Source organism: Delphinapterus leucas, chromosome 1, assembly GCF_059928025.1.
Source record: "Delphinapterus leucas isolate spDelLeu-1000000601 "Yukka" chromosome 1, BTC_Dleu_Yukka2, whole genome shotgun sequence".
NCBI lineage: Eukaryota > Metazoa > Chordata > Mammalia > Artiodactyla > Monodontidae > Delphinapterus > Delphinapterus leucas.
Window position 1 is genome coordinate 56,723,092 of NC_143129.1, and position 17,334 is coordinate 56,740,425.

Genomic DNA, 17,334 nt, shown 5'->3' on the forward strand with positions numbered 1-17,334 from the left:
TTTTAATAAAGGCCATTTCAATGGCCTGGTCAGATTAGGAGCAAGATTACAGTGAATAGTGAACGGGAAGATAAAGCATGAATACAGACTATCCACAGTCAGAGAAAGCAAAACTTGAGTGAAAGAAGACAAATGGAAAGATTGGCCAGGGACTGGAAGGATGCTTCATCTGTCAGATAGATGGAAAGAGGTTAAAGATGGGTATAGATGCATAGATGAGTTGATAGCGAAAAGCAGGTAAATCAAAGGTGCTCACACGCAATGGCTTTCTATTTTCCTTGCAACTTTATGAACAGCCAAATTAACCAGTACCCATGTTACCTGGCAAGATGGAGTTAAATATACATAAGACCAGAACACGAGCGCTGAAGGGCTCCTGTTTGATATTCCGAAACAAGGGGGTGCAGAGCCTTTCAAAGACGTAGTACACATAAAAAAAGCAACCAAAAACCTGGAACACAACAAAGATAATTATAATAAAGACAGCTTGATCAGGAACGATAAAAAGTGATTTTTTTCTTTCAAAAGAACATATATATGTGACCTGTAAACTAACGTTTACACATATATTCCATTTAACACTAGTATATAAGATTGTTGAACTGTAATCCTTCAGAGATAGTACTCAAGCCTAATTTCTACCATACCTATTCCCAACCCTTTACCAGATGGCATTTTTAAAAGATCAGACTCTGGAATCTCTTTTTCCTGCTACATGAAACTCATAACAAAAGAACCTATTTCATAAAGGGGTATTTGATTGACACAAGATTTTAAAATGGGATCTTCTGGGATTTATGATTCTGATAAGGGGTTGAGGGAGTGTCATACCACATCCACACAGATATACATCCAAAAATAAAATAAAAAACAGAACGGGAGGGGGAATTTAATGTAGATGCATACTGAAGTAACCAAATGGAATTATTTTACTTAAAAAAAAATTTTTTTTTTAATTGTAGAAAATTAGTTTTGATGTATTGGCAAAGCAAACACCATTTACTGAACTGGGAATAGTTTAAAGACTTCAGTAAGAGTTCTAGGGCTTCCCTGGTGGTGCAGTGGTTGAGGATCTGCCTGCCAATGCAGGGGACACGGGTTCGAGCCCTGGTCTGGGAAGATCCCACATGCTGCGATCCCACTACATCCCTAGTAGCAACTAGGCCCATGAGCCACAACTACTGAGCCTGCGCGTCTGGAGCCGGTGCTCCGCAACAAGAGAGGCCGCGATAGTGAGACGCCCGCACATCGCGATGAAAAAGCGGCCCCCGCTCGCCGCAACTAGAGAAAGCCCTCACACAGAAACGAAGACCCAACACAGCCAAAAATAAATAATAAATAAATTTTTTTAAAAAAGAGTTCTAGAGCTCCCAGGAGACATGAATTAAACAACACTTTAAATATATTAAATTATTATTATATTCAAATCCCCATCTCCCACCAGCCAACAAACCTTAGGCACAAAAAAAAATTTACCTGTGCAAACTGCATAGCCACATAACCCCATCTTACAGTGGGAGTCCTAAAACGGAAGAAACAAAATTACTTTCTAAATAAAGTAAATAAATGAACTTTTAAAAAGGTCCTCACAGTATCTTCCCACACAGAATATCTTTTTTTTTTTCCTGTTATTTTTTTTGCGGTACGCGGGCCTCTCACTGCTGTGGCCTCTCCCGTTGGGGAGCACAGGCTCCGGACGCGCAGGCTCAGCGGCCATGGCTCACGGGCCTAGCCGCTCCGCGGCATGTGGGATCTTTCCAGACCGGGGCACGAACCTGTGCCCCCTGCGTCGGCAGGTGGACTCTCAACCACTGCGCCACCAGGGAAGCCCCCAGAACATCATTTTTGACATAGGAAATACTTGTACAATTCTGTCAAGAATGACTGAAATAAAATCAGATTGCTAGAATCACGATTTGGGGTTTCCCATGCCAGCAAGAAAATTAAAACCCATTCCAACTGCTCTGTAGCCCTACATGAACTGGTCTACCTACCCCACCTCCTTCCTGGCACACTCCTGGTGCTACCCCATTTCTGCTTCATAATGCCATTACCTGGGATAGTTGTCACGGTAGATGAGGGTAGGAGCAAATAAGAAGTACAAGTACTGGTTGACTGTGGGTACTGGAACAGTGCCTGGAAAAGGAAAACTGTGCTTAGACTGGAGGCTCTTCAATTTCTTTCAGCAAAACTGAAAGAGGAAAATAAGCACAGAATAGGGAAGACAAAAAGCTACCTCTCCTTAGCTCATGTTGTTTCTTCCTGCTCTCCCAAAATGATGACTTCTTATTCCTAAATTAGTTGAATATTATCAATCCCTCTAAACTAAGTTACTCCTGTGACTTAGACATAACTTCTAGAGTTTGAAGCAGCAATTCAAGAAAAGTAAGCACATGGGGTGTAATGACTCTATTAACATTCTATACAAATAACGCAGAAGCTGCAAGAGTCTAATGATCAATGTTTTAAATTTGGGGGACCAAAGGTAAAACAGGAACAATCAGGAAACAGTGAGAAGGTCTTTCAGATCATATATACATTTTTTTCCTCCCCTCCCAACAGGTTTCTTTTTTTTTTTGGATCCTTTTATTTAAAATCAAACATAAATGTCTACAGAATGTAATATGCCATCCCAGTAAACACCAAAGGTTGAAATACCCTGTGAATAATCCTTTGACTTATGGAATTACATACTTGATTTCTCCTTGGCTGAACTGAGTACCCGAGGCACATTCTCTCTGACAAATGAGTGCGCCTTCATTATCAAACGAATCTACAAAGGAGTGGGGGAAAAAGATGAATTTTCTTTCACTGTCTTGTCTCTTATAAGCAACCACAGAACAGCACTAGATTATAAACACACAAAGAACTTAATTTTGTATATACCAACTCAAACTCACTTTTAAGGACTAAAACAAATGAAAAACAAACTCTAAAGAGAGACATGTTATTACTCAAATTATTTTGCAACTAACAGCACCATCTGTTACAGGTATATTACAAATTAAGAAATTAAAAGCCTGTTCAAAGAAAGTCTCCTGAAACGGTCCTTTCCATCAGTCAAACAGAGCATTACAGACAGCCAAACCGAGCATTACAGATAGCCAATAAAAGTCAGAAAATTCTGAAGGGCGTACAAACAAAATAAATCTTTTAGATGGCTGTATGACAAAACAATGAATCTGACACTTCAAAAGTAGAGTTTTTAATTATAAAAATATTTTATACTTTAGATGGCTTCTACAAAAAGTGTTCAACAAAATTTGAATTCATCCAGAACAGTTCAGTGTAATTTAATTATCAAGAATCAGAGAACACTGAAGGTAGAACGAATTTTAAAAGACAAGATGATGGAGCTTCCCTAGTGGCGCAGTGGTTGAGAGTCCGCCTGCCGATGCAGGGGACACGGGTTCGTGCCCCGGTCTGGGAGGATCCCACATGCCGCGGAGGAGCTAGGCCCATGAGCCACGGCCGCTGAGCCTGCGCGTCCGGAGCCTGTGCTCCGCAACAGGAGAGGCCACAACAGTGAGAGGCCCGCGTACCGCAAAAAAAAAAAGACAAGATGATGTAGTTTAACACTTTAATTTTATAGATAATAGCACAAAGAACCAGATATGAAAATTTATCCAACTAATACAACAAAAAATAACAATTATTATTATTATTATTAACTAAGCATAGCATTGTATTGAGCAACACTCAAAACCTTACCTGTTCGAGTATAACAATGAATCGGGAAGCCGGTGGTAGTGTATACACTAATACAACATAAAGTGGTCCCAAACCTAGAACTCCAATCTGGAAGACCACAAAAAGGAAGCAATGCAAGAGAGAATGGACTACTGGATGAGAACTCCTGTGATAGCCTCTGGCCCAGCGTTGAAACAGGAAATAGGGAACTGTAAGTGTACATAAGAACATGGTGCACCACGTCCACATAGCAACAGTAAGTTTGCCAAAAGCGTAAGACATGAGATTGAACTCAAGCACTAGCCTGGGGGGAAAAAGCACAGAGAAAGAACACAGAAGTGAATTTTTAATAAGCACTGATTTATAAAATTAAAAACTTTCAGACCCAAAACTTTCAACTTTAGGAGACACAACAACACTAACACGCAGAAGTCATGGATGTAACACATGTGCTCCTAAGCCTCAGCTTCACAACTTATTTATCTATTTTCTAAAAGCTCTAGGATAATATGGTCTTTGAACATAAGATACCTAAACTACTAACCTAAGGTAACAAGACTCTGAATTTCTCAAAGATTAGATTCTCACATTAATACATTTTAAACTCTAAAATACGCTATGGCAAAGTAAATACTTAAAATATTTAAATAGCAATAATTTATGTACAAAAGATGATTTTGCAGAATGAAATAGTACAATTCGAAAATCTAATATACTATTATGATTATCTCAAATTTTAATTTACTAATAAAGCACATAATTCAATGTATGATTATCACACTGTCATTTTTAGTTATAATTTGATTTTTATATTAAAAACATCATGTTTTTCAAACGTTAAATTCCAATAACTACCTATTTTTAGAAACAACCTAAAATGCATACCATAGCAGAAAAATTGGTAAGTCATATATACAATATTCTCTCATTTAGGAAAACTACCTAGAAACTACTAAGATGGTCTATTAAAATAGACCATTTTAAAAATAAAAGTCATAAAGCTTCTAATATTCTTTATAGTTGTACTTTTCAGGAGGGAGAACTCTCACCCTCAAATCAGCTGCTCTGGGATTTTCTGAAGCAATTTAACCAAACCATCTTTTTTCAAAATTTAAATATAGTGAAAACTCCCAACACCCCATGCATCAACTAAGCAAACAGGTATACTGTCTTACCTTCCTTCATCAATGTAATCTACTACAAGTGTGCTGAGAATGAAGAGAATGAGGAGGGCAATGAACATGTGATATATCGTTCTGATGTGGTCCACCTCAAACAGCTCACTGTAAATGTAGTTCCAATAAAATTAATCGATATTTAATTTTAAAACACCATATATTAAAGACTTGACTTCAAAGCAGTTCAGAAGATGCTTAATCCACACTCCAAAAACATCTCAAACAGTAATCACAGAACATTACTCATGAATATCAGTATTCTAATGAAGAAATCAATGATAAATAATCAACTCAGACAACATTTCAAAAGACACATTCATTACCTACTCAAAATGCACCTTTAATTTTCAGTTCACAAATGAAGTTGCCACAATTAATTTACACTTCCTATTTTTTTCCCCCATAAAGTCTACACAATCGGGGTTCTAAAATAAGTAAATCTGAGAAAACTATCAAGTCTCAAAGTTGGCTAGCCAAAGAAGAGATGAAAAAAATTTATGTATCAAGAAGACAGCACCACCGAAACTCTCTTGAAGTGGTTTACCTAATTAGAAAATTTCTGTTCTAGCAGCACAACTTCAAGGAATTTATCAGAGGACCAATAACCATTCTTACCTCCAACTCCTCCTTTGAAACTAGATACAGAACCAAAAGTTCAGAAAGGAGGAGCAAGAGATGGCAAATGTACAAGAAGAAGTATCAAAACCAATGTATTACACGAATACAGAACAAAGCTACTAAACATTCATAGAGTACTCAGTGATTCTAACCATCAGAATAGTTTGATTTTTTTAAATGCAAATAATTAACAAAAGCAACTAAAAATACTCACTCTAAGAGAGATCGCCTTATAACAAAAATCTTTCCATGTTCTGGAGGTGCTCTCAGATCTCTGGGAAGAGCAAAAAATTAAAATATGAGTACTTCAAGTATTACAAGAAATGTAAACCTATGGATAAGAAAAGCAATATTACCAACTACAGCTTATAATATTAACTGCCTTCTCACTATGACCCAGGTACTGTGTTAGGGTTTTATGCATGTTTTGTCATTTGCTTCTTCTGAACAATGCTGTGAGGTAGGTGCAGACATATCTGATTAGGAAGGAAGAGATGTCAGACAAACCTAACTAGAGCAGCACTCAAAAAGACCCCACAGCCCAGCCCCTATGGAGATGCATTCCTGGCATCACAGGCTGACAACCACCCTTCCTTCTCCTAAACACCTCTAAGGACAAGCCTCCAGCCATACTTTACTCAGTTCACATACTATTTTGGTCTGTCCTCCAAAACTGCACTGATGTTTATGATACCCTCCCCTAAGGTCTTCCAACAATCCCCAACAGCCTCCTGATCTAATAGGTTACCTCCAGTTACTAAAACCTCACATTTTAACATCTAACATTATCACCTTCTTTAGGGCTTCTTGCAGTACCATTAGCACTTCTGCTATGGTTAGCTATTCTGGTCAAAACAGTTCTCCAGAACAGGAGACTGACAGAGACCAAAGAGGCATAAAACCAAGGAAAGCACAAAATGGCAAATTAGCACACACTGGCCTTTGATAGCCTTCCCTCTACTGCTCTGGATGACTGACCAATTAAAATAACGTATACTAATTGCACTGTACTTTATTACAAGTACTGTATAGGGTACAATAGAGAGGCAGTATGAGACATAATGAAGAGCACGGACACTGGGTTCAAATCCCCACTGTGTAATCTTGGACAACATTTAACTGCTTCATGCTTCAGTTTCCTAACCTGTAATATGCAGTTATATTATGTGCCTCACAGGGTCATTGTTTGGTTTAAATGTAAAGCATTCAACAAGTGTTAGCTATGTTATTTTATAAGTCAGCATGGTCTTAAATGAGGTATGCATGTTTGTTATAATCCACGTATTAAGATGAAGAAACCCACCCTTCAACTGTTTAAAATAGCAATACATGGCTAATAAAAGGTAGTGCGGTGTGAATCCAGGCTTTTTTAGTGCAATCCACATTGAGACCACTGAGCTGTGCTAGAGTTGACTTGTGCATTAAAAGAAACTTACTCGTACTTACTTAGCTCTGTGGCTGTTCTCTCCTTCAAGAACAGAAAAGGATGTGAGGGTACAACCACCATTGTCTAATGATGCGGATTTTTCAATGAGATTGGTCACAAAATCATCAAAGTGACTGCCAACTTCCTTCATAAAAAAGGGCTTCAATTCCTAGAATTTTAAGACAAATAAAGGAAAGCATTAGGAGCTAACTAGCTTATGAGTTGTTGACATTTTTTAAAGGGTTCTCCTAAATAGAGCTGGATCAAAAGGAATCCATGATAAGTGAATTCACAGGAATAAAAACAGAAAAGTGATTTCTATAGCTGACCTGTAGTTTCAGAAACTGCTACTGAAAAAGCAACATGATGATTTGTCTTTTTAAGAATGTATACCCTTTGGACTTCCCTGGTGGCACAGTGGTTAAGAATCCACCTGCCAAAACAGGGGACACGGGTTCGAACCCTGGTCCGGGAAGATCCCACATGCCACGGAGCAACTAAGCCCGTGTGCCACAGCTGCTGAGCCTGCACTCTAGAGCCCACGAGCCACAACTACTGAAGCCCATGCACCTGGAGCCCATGCTCTGCAACAAGAGAAGCCACTATGATGAGAAGCCCACGCACCGCAACGAAGAGTAGCCCCCGCTTGCCACAACTAGAGAAAGCCCACGCGCAGCAACGAAGACCCAACGCAGCCACAAAAATTAAAATAAATAAAATAAAAAATTTTAAAAAGCATGTATACCCTTTTAGGCATAAATCAAAGTAATCACCTACTAAATGAACTCCTACGAATGATATACAAAAACAAAATAACAGAAATGCTAAAAATGACAGTATTTTTTTCTCTTCAAATTTTTATATGGAAAACAAAAATCAATATTATGTCACCATTATATAATCTTAAGTCCCCTTTCTTCTCAAGCAACCCCTTCAGTGCCAAGTGTCCAGTGTTTATATTGAATACTTTAAGTCATGCCATTTCTCTGTGATACCAACATTTATACAATAATGTATACTCCTACCTCCACAGCTACATATTTATCTAACTACAACACACACTTTCATAACACAGAATTATTATACATTTTAACACTTTAAAACTTAGTTTTTGAAAAGTATGAGGCAAAAAAAAAATTTTTCTTCAAATTATAATGGGCCACCTACTGTGGATGCTCAAATTGTAAATTGTGGTATTTTAAAATTGGCAGGGGCTTTCCTGGTGGCGCAGTGGTTGAGAGTCCTCCTGCCGATGCAGGGGACACGGGTTCGTGCCCCGGTCCAGGAAGATCCCACATGCCGCAGAGCGGCTGGGCCCGTGAGCCAAGGCCGCTCCGCAACGGGAGAGGCCACAACAGTGAAAGGCCCGCGTACCGCAAAAAAAAAAAAAAATTGGCAGGACTCATCTACACAAAGGAAAACAAAGTGTTACTAATTTTTCAAGAAAAAAAAAATGCTCTCTCCTCTAACTATATTATTTAGGTTGAACCTAAAATATCTGAAGTAGTCTTTTTTCTGGATTCTGTTTTTGTTTTTCTGGACTGTTTTAACAAGAGCTTGGCCAAGTCTTTTAAAAGTAAAGCCTGGGGCTTCCCTGGTGGCGCAGTGGTTGAGAGTCCGCCTGCCGATGCAGGGGACATGGGTTCGTGCCCCGGTCCGGGAAGATCCCACATGCCGCGGAGCGGCTGGGCCTGTGAGCCATGGCCACTGAGCCTGCGCGTCCGGAGCCTGTGCTCTGCAACGGGAGAGGCCACAACAGTAAGAGGCCCGCGTACCGCAAAAAAAAGAAAAAAGAAAAAAAAAAAAAAAAAAGTAAAGCCTGAAAATATTAATGTATCTAATGGAACTATATGAAGGTTTTTCAAACTACTTCCTTCCAGAGTTCCCAAATGTTTTTGGGGTCCCGGGCAGTGAGAACTGGGCACAAAAGCCTTTCTCTGTTCCCCATTTCTTGTTTGTAGGAAATAGGCCTTCATTCAGCCTCCTTGACCTTCCCTGAGTTCCACAGGGAAGGTTCAAACAGCTGCTTATCAGGGAAGGGAGAGGATGCAGAAACAAGGGCAGAGCAGTCAAGAAACAATAGTGCAAGCCTTGGGACAGGATCCTGGCTCCTCCTCAAGGAAGATACTATATCTCTGAGCTCTTCTGTAGAACAAAGGCCCCCACCCAGATGGAGGATGGCAACCTTAGGCTGAGTGCAAGATTCCTGGAGCACTGCCCTGTTACCTCACCACCAACCAACCAGAAGGAAGCCATACACCCTACAGCCCTCACCCCAAATTTTGCTTATAAAAACTTCTACCCCCAAACTGTAACGAGGAAGAGCCAATTCTGACTCCAAGTTGGATCTGTTTCTTTTACTTTAACCTTTGCGTTTCATTGCTTTTGTTATTATAATCACTGTCTATAGCTGTAAGCATACATAATGGCCTGCCACAGGGAACCCTGTCCCTCTGTCTGTTAAACTAAAAGGCCTTCGTTCAGCTCACAGAGAGACATTCTGACCCTGCCCACCTTCATTCTGAAATTTTTCAATAGGCATGATGCTGTTACCGAGTCCAAGCTCGCTCTGCTCGCCGCACAACAGGTCAATAAATCGGGAGATGAGGTGTTGAGGCAAAGAATACGACTTTATTCGGAAAGCCGGCAGACCAGGAAGATGGAGGACTGGGGTCTCCAAAAAATCATCTTATCGGGGTCTGGATGCCAGTTTCTTTTATAGAAGAGATGGGGAGGAGGTGAGGAAGTAAAGTAAAAAGGACATTCGTCTTGCAAAATATGAGGGGTTGTGTTAATTTATTCTTTTCTGTAGCCATTCACAGGTGGGCAGGGTCAGATTGTCTCCCTATGAGCTGAACAGAGGAACTTTAGTTTAACAGCCAGGCAGAGGGGCAGGGTTCCCTGAGTCAGGCCATTATGTATAATAACAAAAGCAACGAAAAGCAAAGGTTAAAGTAAAAGAAACAGATCCAATGTGGAGTCAAAATTGGCTCTTCCCTGTTACAATCCTTCCCTAACCAAAAACAAAACAAACACCCAAAAGAGTGGCACTCGAAAAAAAAGGAGCGGGAGGTGGTGGTGGTGGTTATTTTCTCATTAAGCTCTAGCACTGGACTGCTTAATAAATGAAGGTTTTTTTCAGGTACAAAAATGCCGTCTCACGTAGAAATATACTAAAAGAGAAGAAGGGAAAGAATTTGTTCATTCCACTAAGTGCTAGGTGTAGTTCAGGGCACTGCTGCAGGCACTGGAGATACAACAATGAACAAAACCTAGTGCCTGTCCTCATGGAACTTAAAATTCCAGTCGGGGTAAACAGGACATACAGTATGCCAGATGGTGTTAGGGAAAGAAATAAAGAGAAGGGTCTGGGGGAAAGAGGGTGCTATTTTTCATAGAGAGGTCAGAGAAAGCCTCAAAAATAAGATGACATTTGATAAGATCTGAAGAAAGTAAGAGGGCAAGTTAGTCGATACCTGTGGGAAAAGTACCAGAAGAAGCGTAAGGGTAAAAAGCCCTGAGGCAGGAACACCCTTGACCTGTTTGAGTAATAGCAAGGAAATAGGACATTATAGTTGAAGCAAAAGAGTGATAAGAGTTGAGGACAGAAAAGAAGGGGGAGGGTGGCAGGAGAGGGGCTAAACCATGTAAGGTCTGAACACTTTACCCCCTTTTCACACTAGTCCACTGAAATTTTATTCAACACTGAAAAAGAAGCCTGGAATCTTTTAACTAGGATTCCTCATACTCTGGAACTAGCACCCTTCCCAATTAAGTATCGGGTCAAGTAGACCAGAAGCACGGGGGAAAAAAAACAAGCCATAATGATTGTTATAAAAAAATCAGTAAAAGTTGATGTTTATCTACCCAACTCAAATTAAAAATACTCAACTTCTCACGGCACAAGTTCTTGTGCCTTACTCACTACTCGCCCACAGAGGAGCCACTGCCATACATGCCCCAACACTTGCAATTTCCAAAGCCTACAGCAACCTCCTTATCCTCACCCTCCTCATCAATCGAACCATTCTCTTTTCCCCTTCTTTTTCTCCCCATATTCCAAAACTCCTACTGTAAGCAAAGAATGTTGCCCACCATTCCAGTTCTACAAGGATCAAGCCACTGCTACTGCAGTCACCCACCCTTGAGGGGAATTCAGGATGGAGAAAACAAGGAAGCATTCTGTGCTTTGGATATACTGACCCCTAGACAGTAAATTGCACACTAAGGAAAATTTTCAAATGGCCCCAGATTCTTGCATCCTCCTATACATAGAAGAGCACTAAAATCATTAATTTGAGATGTCTATTCTTTGTGATTAGCAGTAATCCTTCTATGCTTGACTACATGTTTTTCCCAGGCAAAAATCTCATATATATCCTGGCTCCTCTCCTGCCTCTTTTGAACAGTCTCCTCAGAGCCACTAAGAGGCTATTTCTTGGGCTATGAGGTCCCTGAATAAGGTTCCTGAATAAAACTTAACTCACAACTTTTCCCTTTTGAGTTGTTCTTTCAGTGGACAGTGAAACTGAGCAGGAACCTGCGGGGCCCTTCCATGTATAAAAGCCTTCGTGTTTCCTGTTTCTTGTTTGTAGGAAAAAAGCTTGAGCCTCCTAGACCTTCCCAGAGTTCTAAAGGGCAGATTCATAGAGTTACTAATTAGGGAATGCAGAAACAAAGGAAAAGCAGTCAAGGAAGATAGTTCAACAATAAAACAGAATCCTAGATCCTCCTCAAGGGATATACATAACAATCTGATACATATCTTCAAATTGTTCTAAAGGAACAATTCCAGGTGGAAGATGGTAACTGCAGGCTCAGACCCCAGACTGGTCTCAACCAGAAGGGTGATTTGAGATTCCTGGAACAGCACCCTGTTACCTCACCACCAACCAATCAGAAGAAAGTCATACACCCTACAGCTGCCACCCCAAATGTTGCCTTTAAAAACTCTTCCCTGAAAACCACCCGGAGTTCATGTCTTCTGAGCATGAGCCACCCATTCTCCTTGTGTAAGCAGATAGGGTAGGGGGTCCCCGGAGAAAGAAAACTAGGCATGGCTTTCTTGACATATGAGAAGCCATTTTTGGCCTGAGTAATACTGTGATCTAAGCCTGGTCACAATGCTTGCCCTTGAACAGATCTCATAATTCATGATCTTAAGGGAAGTAAGGGAATGCAGAACAAAGGAAAAGGAGTCAAGAAACAATAGTCTTAGTTCCTCCTCAAGGGATATACATAATATCTTTGAGTTCAGCAGAAACTAAGGCCCTCACTCGGGTGGAGGATGGAATAATGACGTTGACCCTCATGACTCCAACTAAAGCTTAGACTCTGTGGACCTTTGGCCCAATTCTATGCTTCTCAGCTCAAGCCCCTTCATGAACATGCATGTACCCTTAGCTTAAAACTTCCCCAATTTTGCTGTTGGGGAGACACTGCTTTGGGAAAGATCCCCAGTGTTCTCAAAGGAATAAATCCTTCTCCCGCTCTCTGCCTTGGTTGTGTCTTTTGGCTTGACACCCACCAAGCAGTGAACCCAGTTTTTCGGGTAACACTTGCTTGGTCCTTGCAATAAACTTTTCTCTGCTCCAAACTCTGATGTTTTGGTTGTTTGGTTTCACACTGCACCAGGCACACAAACTTGGGTTTGACGACAACAGCATGAAGGCATTTCTTAATGCTGATGATATAAAATTCACATTTTATGGCAAGACGAGAAAGATTTAAACATAATATTTTTCTTTGCCTGTTTGGACCTCCTCCCTCCCCTTTAGTGTGTATTGTGCATGTGCATTAACCAGACCTCCTTAGGAGATAACATTCCTTCTTAATCTCATCAAGGGTCACAACTCCTTAGGAGATAACCTTCCTTCTTAATCTTGTAAGGGGCCCCAAAGACCATGACCTACTACCTGCTTTGTACCTCTACATCTGGATTGCATAAACTGTCAATAATCTGTCATTTAAAGTATAGTCCTCTATCTCAAAAACTTAATATAACTGTCTATGACCTCTCACAGGCAGACAGTTCTTGGAGCTTTCTGAGAGGCTGTTCCCAGGTTATACTCCTCAATTTGGTGCGAATAAAATTTTGCACTTCTTTCTTAGAAGGACTTACTAATTTTTTTCATCAACGATGCCTTTGTCTTCTTTCTCTATTAGGAATTAAAGTTGATTGAAGCTGCTGCCACTGGGACGCAAGGAAGAACTCTATTGTGGACACTAGTAAGTTTCCTTAGCCTCCTCCTTTCATGTATCCAAGTACTGATAGAAATAAAGAGTGACTGCTTATTACTGTCATTCCCTTTGTAAGAGGGAAACACAGTACAAGAAGTGCTCCACTTCTGCCTTCTAATGAGTTCTTCTATTGCATGAAACTCGTGTTAATTAGAACTTCAAAACGTGACAACAAATCTGTCTAAAAATTTCTATCAGTAACCTGAAAAGGAGACAAGCTTATAGGCTTTCTAATTTACTTATCTTCTCAATCTCATCTCTATTAACATTAATTTCATCCAGCCCATGGACTATATGATTGTCCCAGCACAACAGATAGACAGAAGGAAGGAGGCAGGCAGTTAACTAGAAACTAGAAAAGCAAGGTGCTTAGATAATCTATCAAAGAACCTCATTTTTAAAACAAGCAGCTAAAGGAGACAACCTCTAAGATTCTAAGAATGGGGAACAACCACCAAGAAGCAAAGATTCTACGGGTGGAACGCAGTGAAGGCACCACGAGTGATCAGAGATGAGGCTGGAGAAGCAAACAGGGTCTACAGTTCATGCAGGTCTTTTAAGGTTTTTTTGTTGTTTTTTTTTGCCATGTCACTCGGCTTGTGGGATCTTAGTTCCCCAATCGGGGATTGATTGATTAATTGATTGATTGATTTAGGCCGCACTGTGCCTTAGTTGCAGCACACGGGATCTTCAATTGCAGCATGCGGACTCCTTAGCTATGGCATGCATGTGGGATCTAGTTCCCCGAACCAGGGATTGAACCCGGGACCCCTGCATTGGGAGAATGGAGTCTTACCCATCTGACCACCAGGGAAGTTCCCCCAACCGGGGATTGAACCTGGGCCCTCGGCAGTGAAAGCAAGGAGGAGTCCTAACCACTGGACCACCAGGGAATTCCCCCATTTTAAGAATTTTTCATTTTATCCTAAGGGCAACTGAAAGCCAATAATGTTTTAAGCACAAGGTTTATAAACATATTCAGATTTGCACTTCAGAAAGAGAACACTTCTAAAAAGCCTTCCAAACAGAGGTTGCTTTGGACTGAGTCTTAAAATGTGAAAAGAGCAGGGTCATTTATGGATAAAGTAACCCTTACAGAGGCATGAAAAAATTATAAAGTAGGCTGAGAGAAAGAAACACAAAATAAACAGGTATACTCTGAGTAGAGAGTATAAAATATTATACTCTGGAACTTCCGGGTTGGTGAACCCATGGTGACGCAGGGAGAATGGCTCACTCAGAGAGCATGGAAGCTCCGCACCCTTTCCCCATACTTGCCGTGTGCATCTCTTCCACCTGGCTGTTCCTGAGCTATTATATCCTTTTATAATAAATTGGTGATCTAGTAAGTAAAAAAAAATTAAAAAACAAAATATTATACTCTGGGCTTCCCTTGTGGCACAGTGGTTAAGAATCCGCCTGCCGGGGCTTCCCTGGTGGCGCAGTGGTTGAGAGTCCGCCTGCCGATGCAGGGGACACGGGTTCGTGCCCCGGTCCGGGAAGATCCCACATGCCGCGGAGCGGCTGGGCCCGTGAGCCATGGCCGCTGAGCCTGTGCGTCCGGAGCCTGTGCTCCGCAACGGGAGAGGCCACAACAGTGAGAGGCCCACGTACCGCAAAAAAAAAAAAAAGAATCCGCCTGCCAATGCAGGGCGACACGGGTTTGAGCCCTGGTCTGGGAAGATCCCACATGCCGCGGAGCAACTAAGCCCGTAAGCCACAACTACTGAGCCCTCGAGCCACAACTACTGAAGCCCGCGTGCCTAGAGCCTGTGCTCCACAACAAGAGAAGCCACCACAATGAGAAGCCCGAGCACTGCAACGAAGAGTAGGCCCCGCTTGCCGCAACTTGAGAAAGCCCACGTGCAGCAACGAAGACCCAACGCAGCCAAAAATAAATAAATAAAATAAATTAAATATATATATATATTATACTCTGACTCCACAAGGTCATATCACTAGTTCATGAATTACTTGTTTCTCTGATTTACCGCCCGGCTTTGCACAGAGAATCTTTTAACCTCACAGTGGCATGGAACCAGAAACCTGACCTTTTCAGGCAAAGCAAGTAACACAACAGAACAGGTAATACAGTGTTTAAATTGAATCACCAAGAGAGGGCTCCCCTAACAATTCACTCTAACATATACTGCATCTTATTCTTTTCCATCATTGTACTTAACACAATCTAAAATGCTTTATATTTCTATTTTTTGGTGTCTTAATGTCTATCTCCCCCACCTGACTTTAAAACCATGTCTATTTGTTAACCACTCTACAGTCACCTCTCAGCAAAACAACTGCCAAGACTGTAGGTGTTAAATATATTTCCAAACAGCTTTTGATATCAACTCCTGCCCCCGAAACCCCTACTCATACTACTGCTTGCTTTATTCAGTATCTATTATAGAGCAGAAAGTAGATATCTAAAACAAAACAAAACTACATAGCCCTGATTTCTCTGTGGAAAATATAAAGGGAAAGGGACTAAAAATCACTACTGTTCTTATTGTTGATAATGGCTGTTAATAATTGAATGACTGCTTTATGCTAGATACTCTCTTAGGGCCTTTTAAATATTATTTCTAGTCTTAAAACAGTCTTTGAAGTAGGCAATAGAATTCCTATTTTACATATGAGAGATCTAAGCGTGAACAAGTCAAGTGATGTGACTTACCCAAGGTCACCACTTGTATGCTATAGAACTAGGATCAGAACTCCAGTCTATCTGACCTCAGAGTTCACATTACATTATATTGCTTTCCACTGTACTTTATATAAAATAGTTGCTATATGATTAGCACCATAAGCCAAAAAAGTAAAACCTAAAAAGTCAATGATGTACATACATGTAGCCTGAAAATGGTAGGTAATCTAGTAAAAAGGTGTTGTTTGGCTTAGTTCTATTACAAACGTTTCATTTGCAGGCATCAATGTAGAAGAGGTTTAAAGTCCTAAACAGTGCACTGTAATAAATTCCTCCTACATAGTCAAAAAAAGTCTTGAGTATAACTGTTACATAATCCTTAATGCAGGAAGCCAAAGGTTCAAGACAAACCAGGAACTAATCAAATTAGAGCTCTGAATTTTAATCCCTTTTTATTTAAAATAAAATTCATCCTGGGCTGTTTCCCAATTTAAGTTAGACTACAATATTCTTGATATCATATTGTTATCAGTCTAAACTGAGCTGAAACACATTTATTTACCTTAATCTACTTAGGTAGCTCCTGCATCTTAACTATCCAAATGGTATATATTACAGTTTCTCATCATCACTGCCTACCTCCTTCACTTCATTAGCCATTATCAAATGCTAGAAAACCAGAAAGGAGTAAAAATATTACATTCCCAGTAGTTACCATATGATACATCTGTACAAATGACTATCATGAAATAATTTTTTAAAAATCCCATTTTCAAAGAATATTTTGACACAAAAAAAGCCACAAAATGATGTTAAGAAAAATATGCAACTGAATATATAAATGGATGCTGATTTTGCTAATGTATCTGACACACATGCCTGCATGTGTCTACTTGGATCTGTGCATACGATATAAGAAGGAAAACAAATTACGGGAGAAAATAAACCAAAATATTATCTCCAAGTGGTGGGCATATGGGTGGTGAGTGTTTCCTTTTTATACTTTGTCTCATAAATTTTCTGCAATGAGCCTATATTACTTCTATAATCAGAAAAAAAAACCTACATTAATTAAGAAAATATATTCCTCCTGTTCTTGAAACAATCCTCCTGCTCTGATATGGTATCATAACATTAACATAAAATCTTTTAAACCTTTGCACTTTTTTCCTAAAAGAAAGTACCTTATCTAAGATGCCACTGATCTTTGTTTGGCACTATGGAAAAAAAAAGCTGCCAAGTGAATTACACTACACAGCACAGTGTTTTCTTGTTTCCAGAGACATTACAAAACAGAGAGTAACCATCACCTGTAAGATCTTCAACAGAGCTCTAAAATCATGTAATTTCTTACCAAGAATACCAACTTACAGTGACATCACCTTATAGTTTTCAATGAACCTTTTAAAGGTATCTAACTCAATTGCTGTTCCTCTTGCTTATCCATTTTATACATAGTATTCTCGGCTAGCACGAGAACAGAAACGACGTCTTCAAAATCTCAGCACCTAATGTAGTGCCTGACGGACAAAGGA

At 40.2% G+C, this 17,334-nt stretch overlaps 1 protein-coding gene across 6 annotated transcripts in view; it reads right to left on the reverse strand.

The window, feature by feature from the left end:
* Window positions 1-17,334, reverse strand: part of SOAT1 (sterol O-acyltransferase 1) — a 56,530-nt gene that overhangs the window by 7,011 nt on the left and 32,185 nt on the right. For all 6 annotated transcript variants that reach the window (XM_089910675.1, XM_089910668.1, XM_089910663.1 and 3 more), the window contains 8 exons: window positions 6,933-7,081; window positions 5,701-5,760; window positions 4,866-4,973; window positions 3,712-3,994; window positions 2,695-2,773; window positions 2,055-2,136; window positions 1,477-1,522; window positions 322-451 (listed from right to left, as the gene is read on the reverse strand). In XM_089910675.1, the coding sequence (XP_089766801.1) occupies window positions 322-451; window positions 1,477-1,522; window positions 2,055-2,136; window positions 2,695-2,773; window positions 3,712-3,994; window positions 4,866-4,973; window positions 5,701-5,760; window positions 6,933-7,081 (937 nt within the window). The remainder of the gene's footprint in view (window positions 1-321; window positions 452-1,476; window positions 1,523-2,054; window positions 2,137-2,694; window positions 2,774-3,711; window positions 3,995-4,865; window positions 4,974-5,700; window positions 5,761-6,932; window positions 7,082-17,334) is intronic.